At 40.7% G+C, this 24,098-nt stretch overlaps 1 protein-coding gene across 2 annotated transcripts in view; it reads right to left on the reverse strand.

Annotated features, from left to right (window-relative positions):
• The window catches only part of Ae2 (Anion exchanger 2), a 176,059-nt gene that overhangs the window by 130,365 nt on the left and 21,596 nt on the right, over positions 1–24,098 (reverse strand). Inside the window, exon 1 of one of the 2 annotated variants that reach the window (XM_071587121.1) lies at positions 15,707–15,816. The exons of the other annotated variant lie outside the window; for it this stretch is intronic. Coding sequence (XP_071443222.1) covers positions 15,707–15,712 — 6 coding nt within the window. The 5' untranslated portion in view covers positions 15,713–15,816. Of the gene's footprint in view, positions 1–15,706; positions 15,817–24,098 lie in introns of those variants that run through there. 2 annotated transcript variants of the gene reach the window in all.

Genomic DNA, 24,098 nt, shown 5'->3' on the forward strand with positions numbered 1-24,098 from the left:
AGACGCTTTGAAAGAAAGAATTTAATAAGTTAGCTTTTTCAAAACTGCTGGCTACTCTATCGCCTTTATATTTTTGAGTAAATTAATAGTTGACTTATTTCCTTGAACTTCTCTGACGCATGACCAAAATGCTTTTGGGTTCTCTTTAAAATTTTCCGCTAACCTTTGCCATCTGTATTCCTTTAACGCTCTCCGAAATTCATTCTTGGCATTCGCCCTAGTTATATTAAAATCATAAGTGATCTCATTCTTTTTGTCGATAGAGACATCCTCCCTAATGTTTTTCATCTTGGCGTGACATAGCCTTTGACGTCGTAACGCCCTTCTAACATCCGCGTTGTACCATCTAGGTTCCGTGTAATCGTTTAAAAATTTACTGGAAATGAACTTGTTGACTGCTGAGCTCAGGAAGTAATGCCACGTATCCTCAGTATTTCGGTTATTACTATATTTCTTAAAACCAGTAAATTGATTCTGTAGCACGCCGAACTTTAGGCCATTGTAGTCCCGTTCTTTAAAAAAGTTAATTTTCCAACAAGGCTTCTCATTTCGGACCCCATGAAGCGAAAACTTAGCATTTACTGCCATATGGTCATTAATTCATTTTACAATTTATTTAGATCACACTTTTTCGGGAATATTCGTCACTAAAAAATCCATAATACTATCCCCCCTAGTTGCTTAAGTGACAAGTTGATTCAATGAGCTCAACATAAAAGAATTCAATAGCGATTCTCAAATATCTTTGTCTTTTCCGCCCGTTTTAAAACTATATGTGCTCCAGTCAATAGATGGAACATTGAAATCCCCACCGATGATAACGTCGCGACCATTGGGTTAGGATAAAAATCCTTTGGTTTACTGATTTAATTCTAATATTGAATTGTCTCTGTCGGCTGGCGGTCTGTAAAATGCGCATACATAAATTCTTTTGAATTGAGGACTTCTAGTGAAAATAAAAAAATAAATAAATAAAGGATAAAGATGACACTATGAAGGCGAGTAAAAATTGTATCAGCTACATCAGCCAAAAATATAAATATCTTTGAAACCGAACGCTCTTCGGCGACTCTCACATACATAAAAACATTTATTAAGATTTTTAAATCATAGAAATACAAAGGGCTCTCCAATAGTTTTGACGTTTCGACGGCACGGCCGTCATCATCATAAACATCTTAACAATGTTTTTATGTATTTTTGCGTCACCGAAAAGCGTTTTGTGTACGTATATATGTGACAGTCGGAAAGTAGAACTAGTACCAGAACTTCCATTCTTACCTAGCAAACGGACCATCAGGTTGATAACTGTGTGTGTGTGTATATATATATATGTACGGCAGCAAAAGCATCGTATATATATATATATATATGTATGTATATATATATATATATATATATATATATATATATATATATATATATATTGTGAGATCAGTTTTAGTTCCTATTCCGAAAAAGGTAAAGGCCACGTCATGTGAGGACTATAGGACAATTAGTTTGATATCCCACGCAGCTTAAGTTGTTCTCAGGATCATAAACAAAAGGATAGAGAGTAGGGCAAATGATTACTTAGGGGATGATCAGTTTGGGTTTAGGAAGGGAAGAGGTACGCGTGATGCCATTGCAGTAATGAGATTATTAATCGAGAGGAATATAGAACACAACCAGGAGGTATTTGCCTGTTTCGTAGATTTCGAAAAAGCGTTTGATAGAGTGAATTGGGAAAAACTAATGAGTATATTGCAGAAAATAGGAATAGATTGGAGGGAAAGGAGGCTAATCCGCAACCTGTACATGTCTCAGACTGCTCAGGTGCGGGTGGGAAACGGGGAGTCAGGATGGGCAGTGTTAGGAAGGGGTGTAAGGCAGGGTTGCCCATTGTCACCGTTGCTGTTCAACCTGTATGCAGAGGAAATGATCAAAGAGGCATGGGAAGAACTCGAGGTAGGAATGAAAGTGGGCGGGGAATTCGTAAAATCAGTCAGGTTTGCTGATGACCAAGCTTTAGTTTGTCAGTCAGCCAAGGGGCTGCAAGCATTGCTTAGTGAATTGGAAATTCAGTGCGACAGGTATGGGATGAGAATCAATATTAATAACACAAAGGTTATGCGATTTCCTAGAAAGAAAAAGGCCAAGCTTAACATTAAAATAGGAGGGCAAAAGCTAGAGCAGGTAGAACAGTTTACGTATCTCGGTAGTGTTTTGGACCAACACGGTCAAAGTAGTAGGGACGTAAGGAGAAGAATTGCGCTAGGCAAAGAGGCTTTCACAAGGAGGAGGGAGTTGATGACAGGGACTTTGAGTTAGGATGATGAAACTTTGATATGGAGCGTAGCTATGTACGGTGCGGAAACGTGGTCACTGAAGCAGGAGGATAGACGTAGATTGGAGGCTTTTGAAATGTGGGTGTGGAGAAGAATGGAAAAGGTGAAATGGACAGAGAAGAAAAAAAATGAGGAAGTACTTGGTATGGTGGGCGAAGAGAGGGGTTTGTTGGGAGCAATCCTATGGAGGCAGGAAAAGTGGATGAAGGGGGTGTTGACCGGCAGTGGGATGTTGAAGACTGTGATAGAGGGTAGAATGTTGGGCAAAAGAGGAAAGGGAAGGAACAGGATAGGGATGTTGGACGGGATGAAGGGAGGAAGAAAGTACTCAGAGATGAAGAGGGACCTGATATAGAGTAGGATGATGGATTTTGTGTTTTGTTAGGAGTAATAAAATACTATATTTGTTTGGTAGTTGTGTCCATCCAAAAACCTACCTTAACCGGTAGATTACTTTAAAATATATATATATACATACAAAAGCAGTATGACTTATTTTTTCCTAAATAGACGGACGGCAGCGCGGTGGCTTCCATTTTCGAGTTCTAGGGAGGGTAGTCTAAGTAAATGCTGAAGGCCGGTGGTAGTTGGCTCCCAGCCTTTGCGGAATGCAAACCGTTCTTTTGCGAAACCTCTACTACGTGACCTTTTTACGCTCCGTCATCGACCGGTTATTGGATAACATCTACGCCATCAAATTTTGCCTGAAGCTGGGTAAAATCGGAAAAGAGGCTCCTGGCATGCTCAAGGCAACTTTTGATGATGGCACCATGGAGAGATCGGGTTTTTCGTGCGGCACAAGTTGTTTCGGGAGAATTGAGAAGATGTTGAAGACGCCGAACGTTCAGGACGCTCATCGACCTCAAAAACTAACGAAAATCTTGCAAGTGTGAAGGCTTTGTTTGGACAGGGATCGAAGATTAAATGTTTACATGGTTTAGGGTGAACTTGGCATCCCTTAAAGTAATGTGCATCAACTTGTGATTGAAAACATGGGCATGAGAAAAGTGTGTGCGACGAGAGCTCTTAGACAAACAAAGGAAACTCGCACGCGCACACGCCAAGAACTTCTCGAACATTTGAGTGAGGATCCACATTTTTTAGACAATGTCCCAAAAGACTTCTTCCTCTTCCCCCTCCTCAAATTGCTGAAAGGACATCACTAGGGCTCGGTGAAAGAGTTATAATAGGCCGGACGAGGGAGCTTAGTAACATTCCAGGCGCCGCCTTCCAGAAGGCGGAAAGATGGGTGGAAAATTCGCTGGCAGCGGTGTGTGGACGCACAAGGGTTCCTACTTCGAAGACTTTTGAGTGAACGTATCAATTTTGGCATATCGATTTTTTTTAATGGACTCAGTCCTGCTAATTTTCAATCGACCTTGTATATACATACACAAACACGCACAAGCATATATGAAATCACATATGTAGCCAATATTTAAGATATTATAAATGCTTCACTTATATTTAATTTGTATACTTGATGGACTGCCTTTGAGTGACAGTATTTCCCAACGTTTCATTATGTATTTAGTTTGACATCATTTGGTGTGTCGCGCTCAAGCCTTGGTTAATACGAACTAGGAGTGGTCATCGGGCCAACGTAATTATCGGAAAGCAACGGGAAGTGAGGCTTCAGGGCCCGGCACAAAAGGAGGGCGGAAGACGGAAGAGGTGGGTGAAAAGGGGTGAGTGGGTGTTTTATTAATCAGTTGAAGTAGCAGGGGAAGGGAGCAGGCTAAAATGTGAAAGTTGAGCTGGGGAGGAGTTGGGTCTCAAACCAACGGTTCGGAATATTAATAAGCCGATAGGAACAGGATGGGAGGGAAATAGGTTTCGGAAAGTTATGAAGTCGAGAAAAAATTGATTCCCGGATAAAACATTGATCCAGGATGGAGGACGTTGTACTCCTGAAACATTATTAACTTCTTTGAGTGATATATTTATCGCTACCCATAGTGAATCATATTCTATTAGGTGCATATGTTCCCAAACAGTGCTCAGACTTTAATACGGTCTAAATCAACGTAGTGTTTTTTATCAGCACAGTTGATCGTGGGGTCAGTATTTATATTCAATTTTAAAAAAATGCCATGGTTTAGCGTTCAAATTTGCTGAATGTGTGCTTTTCATAGTTTTTATCATACTTTTTTTTTCTATTTTCATGACAAAATTGTTTTCTTGTAGGACTACCTGCCCAACGCTGAAAATATTCTCTTTTTATTAGCTTTCACTGTCATTAATACTGAAAATCATGCTCCAGATACATGTTTGAATCAAACTTTTCGTATTTCTGGACTAGTTATGTTTTGGAAGAGTGCCTGACTTCGCACAGGTTAATCAAATTATTGTTGGATTCTTTCATCTTTGATATGTGAATTTACTATTACTGCTTCCCAAATAACTTCTGTCTTTCATTTCCCAATTGGATGTCTCCGTTACCTTTTGATTTTCAGCCGCGGACATACATATATTTTTTATTTTAATTAATAACAAATTATCATACTTAATCCGCTTAATGTGAGCTTTTTAGTTTGCCTTCTTTAAATGAATCATTAATTTATGGTGATTGGGCTGAAGAATTGACTGGAATAGAGGAATCGTAAAAAGTATATGTATATATATATATATATATATATATATATATATATATATATATATATAATATATATAATTAGCGAAACTGGTAAACGGAATTGTTCCATTCAATTGTATTACGTATCTCGTAGTGCTTAAGCACTGGTGTCAAATGTTCGTCCATAAGAAAAGGTATCAGGCCTCACTTCGTGGGAGCTTTATACGTTCATTTTGAAGAACTAGAATCACATGGCATACTTCCACACTTGATTATTCTACCAACGGCGGTTTCGATGCCATTTTCAAGGCGCTGAGTAAGTGAGCTATCACGTTTTTATACTAGTATACTAGTTTATACTAGTTTTTAGTATAGGTACTGGAGAAGAGAGGGGTTTTTCGTGGTTGGAGAGGGTTTGCAGGCATACGGTGAGATATAACGATTATGGATGGAGTACAAAGTTTTTATACAAGTATTACGCAATATGAAAGTAAAATAAAAAGGAATGATTAATATCGCATGACTACAAGATCCTTCATTGGGGAAGAAAAACCGGTCGTGACATTGGCGATACGCGAAATGCATTGGATTATAAGAGGATATTCCAAAATTATCTGCTGGAAAAAGTTGACCATTGACCTAAATGCAGCGAGGCTCTCTTACCCGACACCTTCAAAATGGCGCTATGAGTCAAAACTATGGTCGGTAAAATAAATGAGGTTTGAAAATTTAGGAAGTAATTCTGTCTTAAAAAGAGCAGTTTGTAGTTTAACTGAAAAAAAACCTTTTTTGATGATTCCGATGAAGTCGGCTGTGATTGGATCAATTGAATCGGAAATGATTATTAATTTGATTAAGGGAATGAAAATTCAAATAAAAATTAACTTTAATATCAGATTGGAGCGATCTACACTTAATTTTTTGTTATTTTCTAGGCAAATCACGGTGAATGTGAAATAAAAATCAAACCAATAATGTTGTCACCCACAATATGAACATTAGATTTCTCGAGATTAGAGAGTTGTCATTGACGAAGTTAATTTTGCTCTCCGTGAATTGGATTGTCACCTTGAAGTCCATTTACCATTTTACATCCCTCACAATCTCTTACGTCCCATCAATTAATTAGTACCATAGTCATTTTAATTATTTATGCCTTCTAATTTCACAAAATGCAAATTTGTATAGTTAAAAAAGGTATGGCTGACAAGCGACCAACATGAAAATTCAACCAAAGGTCTCATTAAATGTGAGCAAAATCACGCGTTATTATTCGCATTTTCAAAAAACAGCCAAACGGAGCCAGAGTTCCATGTTTAAGAGTAAAGTAACAAATTAAATATGATTACACACTAGGCATCGGAAAGACTGAACCACAAGACTGCAGTATTTCTAAAATTCTGAAAATCAAATTCATGCCTTCGAGGCAGGTAAAAATGGGAGTGAAATTGGATTTGTAGAAAGAATGGTATTGCGTTAGCTCACAAATTACGTGGATGGATATTCATGGATACAATTTAACCCGGAGAGTCTAGAGAGACGAAGTAGAAAGAGATTGGCTCTATTCTTTGCTCTCAACGGAAGAGCGTGGAGTAGTGCCAGACTATGAGGACTTGGAAAACAAATAAGGATACAGTAATGTTTCATACCGCCAATTTACTGCGAAAACGGAATGTTTTGGTGGCCCTGGCTACCACGCCTGGTCGTCGTGCACGCAGAGAGAGACTGAGAAATTAAAATGTGACCAAGGAGTAGGAAATGACCCGACCTCAGTAGTTTGTGACCGCTGTTGTCTTTTTTGAAGAAAATATGGAACAACGTTAGGGAGAGGTAGGAGGAGTAAAGCTTGAATGACGAACAAAAAAATAGAAATAGTAAAGGGATGGAAAGGAAAATGAAATGTGGAATTTATGAATACCTCTTCAACGAATTTGCAAAAAAAATCCGCATGCATACTGAGCTTGTGCTTTTGTTTTGTTTATCTATTGTGGTGGAATAGTAAATTAAATAAAGTTTTGAAATGTTGACCACCTTCAAATTGTGTTTTCACGGATGGCAATGACTAATTCGCCTTTTTTTGGTGGCAGCCCCACCCTCTTCCCGGCCACTTTTCCAAGATCCTGGTCCTGTTTCACATGGAATTTATCTTAGCTACGCGAATGCTCCCCTCCCGTTCCTGAATTGTGTAAGTCTTCCTCCTCCTTTTTTCCCTTGTATCTTTACCTTTACCTAACCAACCCCTTGCTCCCCATCTCTTCCTTCATTATGTTAATGTGACATTCGCCACTCAACGTTTAAAGTCCCATGATAATGACGTGGAAGTGTTCAACACAGTTGAAGTACATTTTGCTCATTCAAAGGAAAGTGAATATCATAATTAGTTTAATAAGTATATATATTTCACAAAGTTAAGTCGCATACGAATATAAATATTATGACACCAGAAACGAGTCGGATGTGCTGTAAATATTTCCATCTGAGCAATAGTTGGTTCGTGAAAATTTGCTGCATCCAAGTTGCCTTCAGAGACAGCGCATAAATAATTCAATTTTGGAACCATCCTTCGTTTCCCAGCGATAACCCCTCTCCGGGTCCGGTGGTCTTGTGTACCGCAGGAAAGTAAATATGAGTCTGCACAGTACTTGTAGTATGCAAAAGAAAAACTCTTGATTGAACTTAATTTTGCTCACTTTATTTCATATTAATTCTATTAAGATAAACCGGGAATTGCCTTTATTGTTTCGTTTGTGCGAATTTAATAGGAGAATTTGATCTATAGAATTGACACAAAAAACCCGAAAAATCCGATACAACAAATTTGTATGTATATATTTACAGAGCAACCTGCAAGCCACTGCTAGGGTTCATGGCAGGGGTTGGTATGGACACCACACTAATTTTTGCACAAAATACTTTCCCGTCCTCGCGCGGTCGGACAATGTTAATCTGATCCCTTATCGTTCTTGGGAAAAATGGCCCCTTAAATATATATGTTCTACACTTAATCCCTCTAATTTTATTTGCATGGTCAGTCCAATCGTAGTACAATAGGGTTAATAATACCTTTTCAAAATCATAACATAAGGGACCGCCTTCCAATTAATGCAAGATATTTAATCTGTAATTTAACTACTCGCTCCGTGAGTGATTCCCAATTTAGTTCCTCTAGCATTTTTAAACGCTATTCAATTTATTATAATCACGCTTTGCAAAATCTAGGTCTACACTGCACGCGATCTATTTCGGCAATTAGTCAAAATTTATCAGGGCCCAGAACACTGTCAGCATAATTTAAATGAGGTTTAACTAGCAAAAGATAACATTGATCTTAGCCTTTTCGTCAAATTTCCCCAATACCATTCTAATAAATCTAAGTTTTTGTTAGTTCGTCAACATACCTGTATATTCGTATTTCTGATGAAGAAGAAGTTCGGGAGGAAACTACTTCTATTCCAAAAATCTATCATTGCACACTTTATAAAGTTTAATTCTGATTTCCAAATGCCATACCAACGTTAAGTTGCATTAAAGCCATCTGCTAAACTGACTTGATCGTCAGGATTACGGATATACCTTTTAACGACAACACAAATTTATATCATACGCTAAGATGGAAGCTGAATATTTAGTTGCGTCAAAAATTAAATAAAATTCAGAGAAAAATAAATAGAAACAAATTTATGGAAATAAGAGTGTTTTATCAACTCTGTGACATAACATGTGACTAGCTTGACACGAGTAATTCTGCATTTAATTTTTCATGGGAAGCACTAAAAAGACGAATATTCGGGCCAAAGAAATTTGCTCCATATAATGAATGGCGTAAAGATATTGTGAAAAATGAATTTAGTCTCTGACTTCTTACATAAAATCACGGCAATATCTATTACTCTACGGAGGAATTAATGCATGACTTAAACGAGCTATATGCATTCTACTTCGTGGAAAAGTGCCTTCGATGGAAACGGAACTCGATTATGATTTGACGCGGAAATCTAATACTTGAGGCTTGACCACCCAAGCACACAAAATTGAAAAAAAATGGCTTACATATAAAAACAAAGCCTATGCTGCCAACTTTCAACGCTCGTTTTTGTATCACATAAATTTCGTGACCTCTCAATAAAAACTAGGCGAAACACTCCATCTTTCGTGCAATGTAGATGGCGCAATCTGCCGATCACATTTACAAACCTGGCTTAACTGAATTTTATGGTATACCACAATTATATCAATGGCAGACAGTGAATTTAACCCCTGGAAAAGACACACCGGTCCTAGTTATACAGGAGGCAGTGATCTTATCTATCAGCATGGGTCCCATTCATGCCGCTGACATAACTGGACTGGCATGACATGAAGGATAAACTTTAACATCATGATAGATTCAACATTTATTAGTTTATTCATGTACCCAGCAAGCAAGCAATCACTAGTGCGTGTGGCAGGGGGTGAATACACCCCAAAATAATTTTTACCCGAATGTGACCCTACTGCGGTCAGACAATGTTATTATCATCCCTTATCGTTCGTGGAAAAAACGACATCTTAAATCTACCTGTTTTACCGTTATATCCCACTAATTTTATTGACATGATCTCTCCTATCGTAGTACGATGGGGTAATTATACATTTTGAACATCACTGCCGAAGAGACCTCCTACCAATGTATGCAACAGCTTCAATCTGTAATTTAACCTTCGCTCCGTGAGTGATTCCCTGCCTAGTCCTAACATTTTGGATACGCTACGTAACAAGTTAATCATAACAACGTTTTACAAATCTAGATCCTCCACAATGCACGCTATCAAATTCGGCGGTTAATTCAACTTCCTGAGGATCCCATATACTTGCAGCATACTCTAAAGGAGACCTAACCAGAGACAGGTAACATTTTTCTTTGACATTTTCATCAAATTTACCTAGTACTCTTCTGATAAATCCCAATTTTTTGTTGGCTTGTCCACATATTCCCCGTGTGTGTTTCACTCAGAGGAGATCGTGAGTAAGGGTAACGCCTGGGTATGTTATTGAGTCTACACATTCCATTTCGATATTCCCAATGCAGTAGGCGTTCGGGAGGGAATAGCTCTTTTTCCAAAAATGTATGACTACGCACTTTTTCAAATGTAATTCTAATTGCCATGTAAGGCACCAGTGTTTTGTAGCATGAAGTAATCTGATAAAGCCCCTGCGTCTCCGGGATCACAGATATCGCGGTAAACCACTGTATCGTCGGCACATAAACGTACCTTACTAGTGACTACGGAGTCAATGTCGTTAACGTAATGTAGGAATAAAAGAGGTCCGATGACACTTCCCTGGGGCACACCCGAAGTAACTTCTATTGCATTTGAGCTAACCTCATCTATCAATTTTCTTTGAACCCGACGATTCGAAAGGTATTTAATCCACCCCTGGATATTTTTTATCCATGCCATATGCTTCTACCTTTGCGGGTAGTTTACGATGAGGTACTTTGTCGACGGCTTTCTTAAAATCTAGAAAAATCGCGTCCACTGGAATATTGCTCTTTCCCGAAATAAGAATTTCATGAACGAAAGGAGAAAGTTGTGTCTCGCAGGATCTACCTTTTCGGGAACCGTGCTGATTGTTCATGAATAAATCCTGATTATGGAGGTGTCTCACGATCGAACTGGCAACTATATGTTCCATTACCTTGAACGAAATAGATGTGAGGGAAATAGGTCTCTAATTACTTGTTCCTCCTTGTCTCCGTTTTAAAATATTGGTGTTACGTTAGATGTTATCCAATCTCTGAGAACATTGTGATATACCAGCGACTTCTTAAATATTATTTTGTAGATGCGGCGTAATTTCCGAAGTTAGATACTTAAATATACGAGCGGGTATTTTAATGAGCCCGGAGAATTGATTAGGCTTGATATTTTTCAGCGGGATTGGTAAGCTATCGAACTAGCAACTATATGCTCTATAACCTTGCATGAAATATGTGCCTGCATGCGTGGCTGAACATCACTCCTTGCATGGGAAACCTAGACAACTGATGTAAATCGTACAACTCTTCAGCAAACTTATAACGCTGCCTAGTATCTAGCAATCTGGCTGATCTTCCTCCTCCCGCATTTGTGGAGAAATCATCCGGAAACTAGCGAGCGTTTTTATCAGGAAAACCAAAATATTTCAAAACCTAAAAGCAGTGTCTTGCACCATGTTTAAGCAACTGATAACAGAGAGAGTGGAAGAGACTCCCCCCACTCCTCTTCGCGATTCATCCAGCGTGGCAAATGAGTTAGTGATAAAATGTACTTAGGAGGAAGTGAGTGGTGTCGAAAATTTAACTTAACAATCTCCTCGGGCGAAAAATAACACAAACTACGCGTCAGTCGGCACGTTCCCTACGTGCCCGGAGGCGGTTTGAGAAAAGTGGAGATTGAAATGATGTTGACCAATGGACAATGAAGGAGATGAGGAGGGAAGAGAACGATACTGGTGGAAAGGACTGGTGAAAGAAACGAGATGCGGCGGAGGCAGTGCGATCGGCGGGCCGGGAGGATGGGAGGAGCGAGCCGTAAATTCAGCGCTTGCGGGACCTGGGGGGTGGTAAGAGGGGGCCTCCGAGAGAGAGATCAACATCTGGGGGAGGGCACAAGTGGGCGTGTTGCCCCCGTCATCCCTTTATGTGCCCCCACGACGAAGCAAACACCCGCACGGGTTATTGACGATGTCCTCGGAGAGAAGAGACAAAAGAGGGACGGACGATTCTTCGGAAACAGCGGTAGCAACTGGTGATGGAAGAGTGGAAGAGACGTGCCATTTCTTTTTATTTGAAAACTGAATTAAATATGCTTTGATCGTTCGGTGTTCAGCTCGGAATGCATTTATTTAAGAGCTGCGCACGGTTCAGAGAAATGCCATCCATTCCAGAAAACATAGGAGAGAGAAAAAGTGGGGCAATATTCAAAGGTGGTGGAACGTTGAAGGTCCTGATAGAGAGGTAAATGATAGGTTACAGAGGTAGAGGAAGGAAGAGAATGGGCTTTTTAGATTGGTGGAAGGTAGGTATAATATACGAAGTACTGACACGGAAATAATGTAAAAATGGGAAGTCCATTGAATAAAATGTATATAGCTATTCAAGACCGCCAAAAACCACCATTTAATAGTCAAATTACCTTTTTACAAATTCAAAGAATTGCCTAAGATGTCACAACAGTAATTTAAACGGAGACAATTTATAACATCCACATAACATGCACCGAAAAGTAGGGATTACACAGTGAACAATTCATTCGCCTTGATCAGGATTCTAATTTTTCTTGCATTTCGGTACACAGTTACGGTTGACTCCATTGTCGCGGCATCTCTCGCAATCCTATGAATTTGTCAGAGAAAAACACCTAGGTGTTCAAACATTGACTTTAGCCTTATTGTCTTTGACCACGCAAGACTGTGAGTGACATTGTACGTGAGATAAATCGCCACAGCACTTCGTTCCTTTGAAGACCCTAGAAATTCTCTGAGTAAGAGGACATCTCAGTAGTTTAGCTGGTTAAAGCACTCTGCCGGATATCTAGGGATCCGCGCTTCGGGTCCCGCTAAAGGTGAATGACTATTCAAAAATCCTATAAATACCTTTGATCAATCCTAAAAACAGTGACGTAAGACAACACAAAGCGTCGCTTGTTCACCAAAATACCTGATGCACGAAACGCGAAGACTCGAGTGTTGTCAACCATGCGAATTCCCCTTTGACTGCCCTCGTAAGGGTATGGTTCAAGATCCACAATAAATCGGCTGGGCAGGTTTTATATGTTGACGGCGACGACGAGAGGAATATTAAGAATTTATTTCTCTCTCGCAGACTGCGTGACCACGACAAAAACAGCGGGAAAAAGTATTCAAATAGTTCTGCAATGATTCGTACAGTATCATCCAGGTTTCCTGACACTCCTGCCTAGCACCACGCAATCGAGACGACAGTGGACGCCAATGGAATCGTTCCGATCTGCCGTTCATGTTCTGCTTGCCATACCTGGAACGGGCTATCGCCTCCATCCAAGGTTCCCGTCATCCAGAGCCTGTCCGCGGACTTGCCCCGGGCATCGCGTATCGATTTCTTTTTTCATTCATCGCTTTCCTCTTTCATTTTCGAGAAAGCATGTGGCCATTGTCCGAAGAGGGGGCCTGAAACCCTGCGGTCCGAAGCGAGGCTGAGAGACCGACCAAATCATCAAAAATCCATGCCGGCATTGCAATTATTTTCATACTTATCTTTATATTGATATACCTAGCCTTTTCGGGATATCAGAAATACATTTTTCACCTAGATTTCGAGGTCTGAGTAAGATTTGGCGGGCTTGCCCACGGATGGTTTGCATCCCCTCGAGCCTCCCGTCCCAACGAAGTGGTCGATCATAAATCGATCGCGCGAGAACGGACGCTGATGAGCTTACTGGATCGGGACATCGTGGGTAGGAAACTAGACATCGGTCGGTGTGGCATAATCTACTTCGATGCGGCGGAAAATGAATCATGTATTCCAATTAGATTACTCAGTGACCCTGTCTGAAAGCTCGAAGCAACCAACATTATTGTGAAATTTTCACGCATACTCATTCCATTCTTATTCTTCCACGTGCTCGGACTTCTGTTTGTCCACGGAAGAATTTGTGTGAACATCCCAGCGGCGGTAAATAACCTGAAACCTTAGATGAAGTGTTTCAGATATGAAAACACTGCAAGAATCAATAGTTTACTCTGAACGCATTTTCAAAAGATTTTTTCACCAAAGAGGGAAACAAATATTTTTCAGGAATCAAGCAATGAAAAATTTAGGTCTTCCCCGAACCTCACACAAAGGATCTCTAACGAATTTCATACTGACCGGTGTAGATCTCTGGGAAGTAATGTCCCACTTGAGCCCAAACGTTGTGCGTTAGGCTCTCTAGCATTTTAACGAAAATTGTTTCGCTGCATGGGATTTTCTGTGAGCTACATACCTCATCCTTAGATTGTCCAAAGCAAATTATAAACAACGTTGTTTCATACTGCTTGGGTAAACAGGTGAAGTTGTAAGTTAAGGCTAAGGGTATTTAGATTCCACAGAGTCATGCAACAGAAATATTGATTCAAAGTATATTTGCTCTTCTTACTTTACTACCCTACATGCCACCGCTAGGGTGTGTGGTAGGGGGTGAATGCACACCAGACTAATTTGACCCGAATATTTTTACCCCTACCGCGATCGGACGATGTTATTCTGATCCTTTATCGCTCGTGGAAAAAATTACATCTTAAATCTACCTGTTCTACCCTTATATCCCACTAATTTTATTGACATGATCTCTCCTACCGTAGGACGATGGGGTAATAATACATTTTCAACATCACTACTTAAGAGACGTCCTTCCATTTTATACAAGAGCTTCAATCTGTAATTTAACTTTCGCTCTGGGAGTGATTTCCAGCCTAGCCCTTCTAACAATTTGAATAGGCTACCAAGTTTATCTTATCAACATTTTACAAATATAGGTCCTCTACGCTGACCGCCATCCAATTCGGCAATAAATCCAACTTCGTGAGGATCCCATATATTAGAAGTATATTCTAAATTTGGCCTAACCAGCGAAAGATAAAATTTCTCATATAAAGAGATAATCACGGTAACGTGGGTCGTGATCTATTTTTGTACCATCGATCGCATTTTGGAGGAGAGGCGCATGATTGTATAGATTAACTGGATACAGGTTTGCAATCCATTCACGTAACTCAATAGAAATTTTGATTTAAAGAGATCCTTCGGAAAATAAAGCACTTCTCTTGTTTGATTTATTTAAAAAGGTGTACAAGCGTGCCCGGGCACTCGAACACGCGCGTCTAACACAGGAACAAAATGAGCGACACATGGGTAGAGAGAGAAGAATATTCTGGGTGAAGGACGGCCTTCTGAATCCATATAAGCATGCCTAACAATTCCCCCCTCTTAAAGAGCACCCACTGGCACACACACATCAGGAAAGTAAAACCACTCCTCGCTCTTCCACGAGGCCAGGGAAAGCGAGGGCGCCGTAGGGATGAGCGTCACCCCCTCAAGGGACATCCCCCCAACGTCGACCCACCACAGCGACGTAGCTCCCAAATCGCACACCTGTTGGTGGGCCACGCCCCTCTTAAAGAATATATACGTGTGTATAAAGATATTCCTCCCTCGCAGCTTATTTTTACCCCCTCCGCTATTCAAGGGGTCGAGAGGTCGAGGCGAGCGAAAGGGGATCCGGATGGGGTTGCGAACTGCTGGAATTTGTGTCGATCCGGGGCCTGCCTCGCGTGGGTGGGAGTTAGGGGGTGAGGCAAAAGGAGGTCCATACACCCTCTCTCCCTAGCCCCCTCCCTCTCCGAACCACCGTCGAATATATAGGGCTGCATGTCGCGGACCCATAACGTTCGCCTTCTCCCTTCCTCCACCCACACCACCCCATCGTAAACGGATTACGTTCCCGTCATGACGAGACCTTTTTGGTACGCCACGTCGGAGAGTGAGTATTGAGTCTCATCGGAGGAAGAGAGCACGACGTCGGGGAAATGGGGGAAGAATGACAGGAACACCTTCCGAGTGAGAGCAACGGCACGATGTCCCGGAGACAATCCTTACTCTTGCGCCGCTCTCCCTTTCGTCGTTGACGATACGAACGACGCTCTCCGGACCGGATTGGCACGCGCACTCCTCGGTGAAAAGGGGGGAGGGGGAGAGGTGTGGAACTCCTTACAAAAAAGATTCCCAATGTTGAGTTCCTCCCGCTTCATTCCCCTCGCCCCTTACCTCCATGAAGCAAGAAGTCCCGTCGATGTAGTCGTGCCTCCTCTTATATCTCCTTGGAGGATCCCCGCTGGGACAATCTGCGCGAGAGGTCGGGAGGAGCGTATCCAGCGTCCGCGGTGGACCTGAGCGAAGCAGGGAATGAATGAAGACGAGAGGGCCGAGGGGAAGAATGGTGGGGGAGGCGGCAGGAATGGGGGACGGGGACAGGGGAGGGAGGGTGTGAGGTGGCGTTGGCGTGCGGGACTACTCGGGAGGAAAACATAGCGAGAGCTCCGACGGGGGAGACGACGCGCGGAGACGGACGCTGACCCGTCGGGCGGCGGCGCGATTCCACACGTGAATCCCTGGACGGCACCATGTGAACTTCCACCTCCTCGCGACGGAATGTGGGGGAAGGGGATCGAATGGGAAGTCGCGAGCGCGTAAGAGAGTGAGCGAGTGTAGTTGAGTAGTGAGGAAGGAGGCCGCGAAGTAGAGATGCGGGACGAGGGCAGTCCTGGAAGAAGTAGTAGGGGCGTGTGTGGGGAAGGGTGGATGCGGAGTGAGGGATAGGGGAAAGATAGGTAGAGCGGCGGTGACGGGAACGGAGACGTAATGAAGGAAGGAAGTGAGGTCGGAGACAGCGCGGGTGAGCCGAGACACGGTGAGGTGTTGAGACGTAGGTGGCATTGTGCGTGTGTCGTAAGATGTAAGAAAATTGGAGCGGTTGGGAGATGGAACGGAAGGCGCGGTGAGAGAAAATGGGGGGGAGGGAAGTTGGAGGTGGCAGTCCTCGCGAAAGGTGGGACTGCTGATAGGAGGGAATGAAAGATTAGATCTATACAGTTGCGCCGGGATATCCCACGGCCGACCCAAGAGCAGGGATTCAATGGAAGGAGGGACAGACAGGCAAAGACGCATCGATGGGATGCGTCTTTGGAGTATAAGTCGGATACTTAGGTTATTGATATCACGAATCTTGAAAGGAATTAGCCATGGAAGTAGCAGAAGAATTGCAGTCTTAATTTGGAAATCGCATTCCTGAATTGCAATTCAAATTATGAGAGTTACCGGTGATTTTTCTATCACTTTTGGGGATATATTTTTTTCATATATGAGAATTGATGACGGAAAAAAGAAAACAAAATTTCTTAGTTTTGGCATGTATTTTCACTGGCCCAACATTTGTTATCCGATGATTTAATAAATTTTTAACTGAGTAGTCGAGGGAGAAAGCTCTTATCATCTCATAATTCTCAACTATAGTCTGAAAGAATATCAGTTACATTCTGTTTTCGACATAAACCAACTTTTATTCAACAACCTGAGCTATTTATAGCATTCTTGAAACCACGAATCACTCTTTTTTCGACTTTTTTTTGCTGTCCAAACGTCTCCGGAGACCCTTCTTCCCCTGGGATTCTGATAACTCACTCATGTTTGGTCATCAGATGTCAAAGGAGCCGAATCACCGAAGTTATCCTAAAATCCATTCCCAAGCCGGACTCAAACACGCGATCAATGGATTCACAGACGGGTTCTTCATCCACCCGCCTTTCTTCCAAGTTCTAACCTGAGTGCGCACTCTAAATCTTCCCAAGAGTCGATTACTACATATTTTTACGTTTATTAGGGTCAGACACTATCAATATTCTCCAATGTAAAAGCGCCAGAAGAATTTATCCAGCCGTTCAATTAATTCTGCTAACAATATGTTAAATAAATTCGAAATTTTACTAACTTCACTTCAAATTGGACGCACGCGGAGAGCTCAAAATAAGCCAGTCTAGGGGCTCAAATTGATTTTAGTTGGAGTCAGTTAAACATAGAATGGAGCTGTGAAGTAAAGGAAAGAAAGAAAGATTGGGGACTATGAAAACTAAGGTGGTGGGAAAGGATGGCTGATAGTGAGGGAAAAGAAGATGGGATGAGAACGGAATTCCTACCTCTGAGAAATCAAATTGATACTGAACTGTGAGAGCTTGGAATTTCTTATGACTGACATGCTCGCAAAATATTGAGCTGGTCATATTGTCAGAGTTCTTCACTATATTTTGATAGCCGTCCTATTTCTCCTTTCAACGTTAAGTAATACCTTCCCCGTTTTTAAAATCTCAATTAGAGTTCTCAACCAACAACAAATGTCATCAAGTGTCTATTTGGAAATGTCTTCATCGTTTCTACAATAATTTATTCGGCGGCGGCCGGTTAAATATTCAAGTACTTCATTCTAACTCTTACTTGGAGTCTAAGGGGAACATTAGATATAAAGCCCAGCCATTTTCGCATTTGACCGACACTATTGGAATGGCCTAGGTTAATTCGCTGTCATTTGATGTCAGGAGAGGGGATGAGGACGAGATGACGCATCTGCCGTCCGCGGACGAACACTGTCACCGATAGGAGGACAGAGGAAGTTAAGGTCGACAAACACGACGTAGGATAAGGGGTTGCGCGCGAGAAAGAGAGAAGAGGGAGATCGACTGCTTTGAATAGCAAGGGAAAGTGATACCAACTCCTTCGCTGACGGATGTGGGCTTCAGGGAGAGCGGGTTTCTTATCAGAAAATGAGAAATGACACAAGGTGACGCAAAAATGTGTAGAACTGAGGCAAGAGGAATATTGCTCGGGGAACAAATATAATGTAGGTTGAAGGGATGGGGGCCATTGCAGTGCTTTTTGTCTTTCAAATCTCAGTTCATGATTATTCATCTTAGTCGTAGTAATTTTAAGGTACTTGAAGAAATAATCGTAATCTCATTACGGTTATTATTCGAAGGAACATTTAATTTGTAAGAAAAAATTATATTTAATGTTCAGACATATTTCCTACCACTGAATGCTAGTGCAGTTATAGAACAATATTCTGTGATTGTCCTGTCTTCATGACGACAAAGAAAACTTAGCGAATGCGTTATGAAAAACGGTGCGCATTCTTTTTTAGGTCATCACTATCTTCAATGTCTTCATTTTCAAAGAGTAAACGATGCAAAAATGAGGTAAGAAATACCCCACCCTTAATTTCACCGATTTACGTTTTGTGCAGCGGGTATTGAGACTGCGTGAGAAATTTATCAGATGAGAGAATTATATGAGTTTTTTGGGGGCTTTAAAGGAACAAGATGTTGCGACGAAATACCGTACATACATCATCACAGGCATTCGTAGTCGTGCGCGACGCGCCACAGTTCACGAGGTTTAAGCCAACTTACCAACCTTAGACACTTTGGCTGTTTTTACATTTGACAAATTCCAAGAAACTGCGGGAGATGCCGCGACAGCAACTTTTACCGGAGTCATCCCCCAACATGCATTTCAATGCAACAATTTCAGAGCGTAAAAATCATTCGCCTTGGCCGGGATTTGACCGGGGATGATTTTTATACTCTGAAATTGTTGCACTCAAATGCACATTATTGGATGACTCTGTGAAAAGTTACTGTAACGACATCTCCCGCAGTTTCTTAAAATTATAAGAGCTTGTTTGAAAATATGTAAAATAATGATGCAAGGTTAAAATAAACTTTTTATGAATTTATCGATATGACCGCGCTTCGAGTAGAGGAGGAAAGATAACCATACAGCGGAAGAGTACTGCGAAATTCTACAGAACGACTTATCAGTAAGTAAGTAATGCGCATGATTTTGTTGTAACGCTGCTATCCATGGCAGCGCAGCAAAACTTGTCGGGATGTAGTGGGCGGTCTGCCCTTTCAACGCAGCTGGTTGCCAGTTTGAGAGGAAAGACGTACCTCCGCGCGAATTGTGTTTTTCGACTGTGTAACACCCAGCGCTGATGGGTGTTGCACATGGAGCGCCCAGCCACACGTTCATCATCGCTACCAACTTCCTGGCCCGAAGCACCCCAGTGGTCCCCCAGCCCCACAGGTTCAAGGGGATCCCGACTTGGCTCCGTGCGTTATTTTTGTTTCCCTGACTGAAAAGAGAGCTGAGAGGAAAGCATTGGGAGAGGGCGGAAAACATCCAAAAACGCTACAATGTTCCTAACGAGGAGTTGTAGGGTGCCTTCCAGGTGTAGTAGACACGTCTCCGCAGGTGTATTGATGCATGGAGAGAGCATTTTGAAGAATTCTAAGCATTTATACAAGTACGATCAATAAATCTATTTTTCCCAGAGAATACGCATTTCTTTTACACTGGATCCTGTATGTAAGACATTATATGGATGTAAAGTTATCACTTAAAAATAACAAAATTTAAAGCCAAAATTACTTTTTTTACATTAATTTTCTTCCAAACGGAAAAAAATTCTGCCCGTACACATGCAGGCGTACATAACATACATAAGTTAATTATTTCTAACTTTCAGGTTGAAAATACTAAAACTATGTTATAGGGATTCATAGTAACGCATAAAAATCTAATAGTTTGTTACATTTACGTATAGTACGACTCGTTGTTTTATCAAACATTAGTATAATGATTCATTCTCAAATTTGCACCATGAGTTATCTCGAAACATGGCAGGGCGAAATTATCATATAATGAAATATTCTTTTAAAAACCCTTTTCAAATTATTTCCTATCCTTTTGAATTTTATCAGACACATCGCATCAGAAAAATGCCAACCTATGTGAACACTCTCATGCATCTTCATTAATGTAAAAGGCGATCGTACGGAATAATTAAATCAAAAGGCATATTTTGTTCTCACATTAGAGGAGAAAATGTTGGGTCAGTGAGGTAGAGAATGGACAAGATGCATATATGTTTAATTGAATAATGTTCAGCAACGTGTGGTTTTAGGCCATTTAGTATCTCATTAGGCAGAGCAGTAGGAGTGACTTTTCCCTGAGGCAATAAAATTCAGTCTCAAGCATTAGTTACACCTATTTTATTAAAATTATTGTTCTATGATATTTCTGGTAGTCGAACCTCAGGATAACCATGTTCTTTACGAAGTTTTTACTATGATATCATATCCGAGATGAATATAATTTGTTGATGCCGACATTTTGCTTCACAGGCCTCTTTAATGTCGTCCAGGGACGATACCGACTCGGATAAACAGAAAAATAGCAAACCTCCAAGTGAGACAATTTGTGACGAGGGATAAGAAGATATCGTCATGTGTTTTTGACGGCACGTGAAGAGTATTAGAAGCGACTCTCGCTAAGCCGATTTCTTCCTCCCACTCAGCCCTTTCTTCGCTTCTCCTGAGACAAAAAGTGGTCCATGGACCACCTTATTAAGGAACGTGGTATTGATGGAAATGCGAAGAAAGGAGACGTGGGGTATTAAGGAATTAAAAATCGAGTAACACAATTGTGGTGGAATCATAGAGATGGGGAGCACAATGTCCTCTTGAATTTTACTCTCGTGATTTTTAATTCCTAAATATATAATTAAATATGCTTGAAAACTCTTTGCTATCAGCATTTATTAAACACGTACTTGACAACATACCGACATTTAGCATCCCGTTTCAATTGTTGAAATCATCTCAAAAGTATCTACATGAAATCGTCAAATGCATTTTTAACTTTAAAGGAAATTATAACTTGCAGAATAATTTATGAAAAACACTTAACGAAATTCATAACTTCAAGGTCAGCAATTCAATGAAAACTGATTTAGTTTTCATTGAACCCCTCATCCAAAATTAGGCTATGAGACAATATTTGAAAATAGACACAAACAGAAACGCTAAAGCTCTAGGTCGAGGAAAGAAATGTAAGAATATTCCTAAGGCAAATACAGCGAGGTAAATTTTCTGTGGGTGGGGTGAAATTCTCTCTGGAAATTTGGTCATTCACTGGGCTGGAGAAACCACGCACATAAGGACGGATGAGGTGAGGTTGTAGCGGCACGACGAATCTTTAATGAATTAATTTGTATTTAACGAGGTTATATTCTGGTGAGAATAATGAGATTCAAAAATGGTTAGCGAAAGAAGCGTGGGCAGAGCGTAAGAGTGTCGAGCGGGGGCGGAATGAAAAGGGAAAGGAGAGAAGCGAAGGAAGGAAGGAAGGAATGGGAGGAGGAGATTGGAAAAGTGAGAGTGTATTGAACGCTTTCAGGGAGTGAAAAACTATTTTGCCGGGACCAGAGGGAAAATGAAAATGAAGTGTGAGCATGGTGGGAAGAAAACTCACTAGACTTGTGTGGGGAGCACGTGCTTGGGAGAAATGAGGAGATGTTGGACGAATGTGTTACGCGTATTAAGAATGAGAAGGCAAAAAACAATGACACTAAAAGCGGCAGTGCCTCAGAAGTGGCATAAGCTGAAACTTTCGGTTACAGGTGTATCGTTACCAACTTCACTATCAAAGAAACATTGCGAAAATGGATACAGAAAAATAGTAAATTAATTTAGAGAATTCATTTGGGCACTATATGGGTGAATTTAAAAGACAGTGGTCGTGCAATGTGTTAGGATACTGAAAAAAGCATGGGTTTAAATTACCAGCATGGTATTTTTCTGAATATCACGTTTAACTCAGTCATCGAAATTTTCCGAAAACAAACGCTTTTGAGAAACTGCAGGTTGCGCGGGAAGGTGCTGAACCATAATGGACATGCATTGCAATGCAGAAATTTCCCTTTTGTTTTGGCATCGAAATATTTGACTTGATAATATCATATCATTCCATCATTCAGGTTGCACGTAAAGTTTTTTGTTCCCGTCTTGTATCTGATGGGAATATTTTCTCCCGATGCGGTGTTTTTGGCTAAATACCCCGTCTTAATTGTATAGTTGGCTCTTTTCATATATTTCCTCGCACCGATTCTGCGAATACCAGCCAAGTAGCACTCTTTATGTTGATGCGAGTGGAAAGCAAAATATTATTTTTGTCTTAATGAGTGTAGTTTTTTATGCTGTATCTTAGTCCATTTTTAGGTAATCACAGTCTCTATAGGTGAAAATTGAAAATTAATCTCCGCATACCTTACACAAAGAAATTAGAAAAAAATTCTAAGTTAACTTTTCTTCTAAATAGGAAAGTCACTTGAATTTGACATGATTCTTCAGGCTTCAGTTCACCCGAAGTTGAATTTGTAAATCAAAACCTACATACTATATTGTTAAATTAACAGTGTTATGTTTTATACATTAAAGTAGCCAGAGTGACTGAGGGGAAACATGCCCCGTTGTTTATTCCAAGCATAATAAAAATATCAACAAGCAAACAAAAAATTCCTCAGGGAAGCAAAACATTATGCATAACCTGACATAAGCTCTATTTTGCATTACCGATTCCATTTTCAAGATTAACTTTTCGTGGTAGCCCACGCATTAATTAATTACATATACGTGGCGACATCTGGAATGGACTGTTTCAAATATGAGAATTTTATATAGGAAATTATGAAGATGGTGAAAGAAGGTGGCACTCCGGTGTGCAAAATTAATGCGAGAAAGAGAAGGAGACTCGACCAGGGTTTGGAATGAAATACAAATGAATGGATGGGGGAAAATACAAGGATTTCGATAGTAATTCGAACTAAGGAAAACGGGCTGTTGGTTGCTCTTAAAGCGCTTTTACTTGCATCTAACCACGCTATTACGTTTCGCTCATACGTGGCACGTAGGATCGTTCAAGGGATGCGGTCCTCCTCGAAGAGCATCTGGCGGACGCGCCTACGTTAGCCCATGAATCTGAGGGTGGGTTTAAGGTGGAGGATGGAAGTACACACGATGACATCATGGAGCTGTACGAGATATTCTTTGACGGTTTTACATAAGTCGAAGTCGTTGCCTATCCGTGAAGCTGTTGTCGAATTTCTCTGCGTTTTGAATCAGAGTGAGTTATCCATTTCGGAGATAATGACAAGTGTCAAGGGTTAAGATACTTAAAATGCTCCTGGAAATTTCCGATTATTATGGATAATTAGATGAAACTGATGGAAGAATAGAGGTTGGGATCCGTGAATCATCCGGTTCTGCTGATAACGACGCTCTACTTCAAGAGCCTTGTCGCATAATTTTCTACTCGCCCTTTGAAAGTTTAAGTCAATTTTTTTAAGTTAAACGTGGAAAATAAATTAAAACTCTTGAAATGCCTACATATAAATTTTAACATAGAAAAACAAATAGCTGCATTTCACTATAAATAATTTCCATAAAGTGAGCTGAAAAAGCCTCTAAAATCAATCTGCATGGTACCCTGCAGGGGTTGTTGGGTAACTAAATTAATAACTTTTAGAGGTAAGTTTATCATAACTACGTTCATCAGCCGTATTTTATTGTTGTTTAGCTTCGTTTTTTATTGCAACCACGAATCCTCCATGGAATAAAAGTGTCTTTAGAAATTTCTTTAATTAAAACGGCGTGTTCCAAATTGCCGCCTTGCCAGTAAAAAGTAACACCCACAATTATTTTCTCATCACATTTTACTAAAATTTGTCGAACCCTCCACAAATCTTTCTAAAATACATTTAAGATTGAAA

Source organism: Hetaerina americana, unplaced genomic scaffold, assembly GCF_022747635.1.
Source record: "Hetaerina americana unplaced genomic scaffold, ioHetAmer1.1.p SCAF_3, whole genome shotgun sequence".
NCBI classification, from domain to species: Eukaryota; Metazoa; Arthropoda; class Insecta; order Odonata; family Calopterygidae; genus Hetaerina; species Hetaerina americana.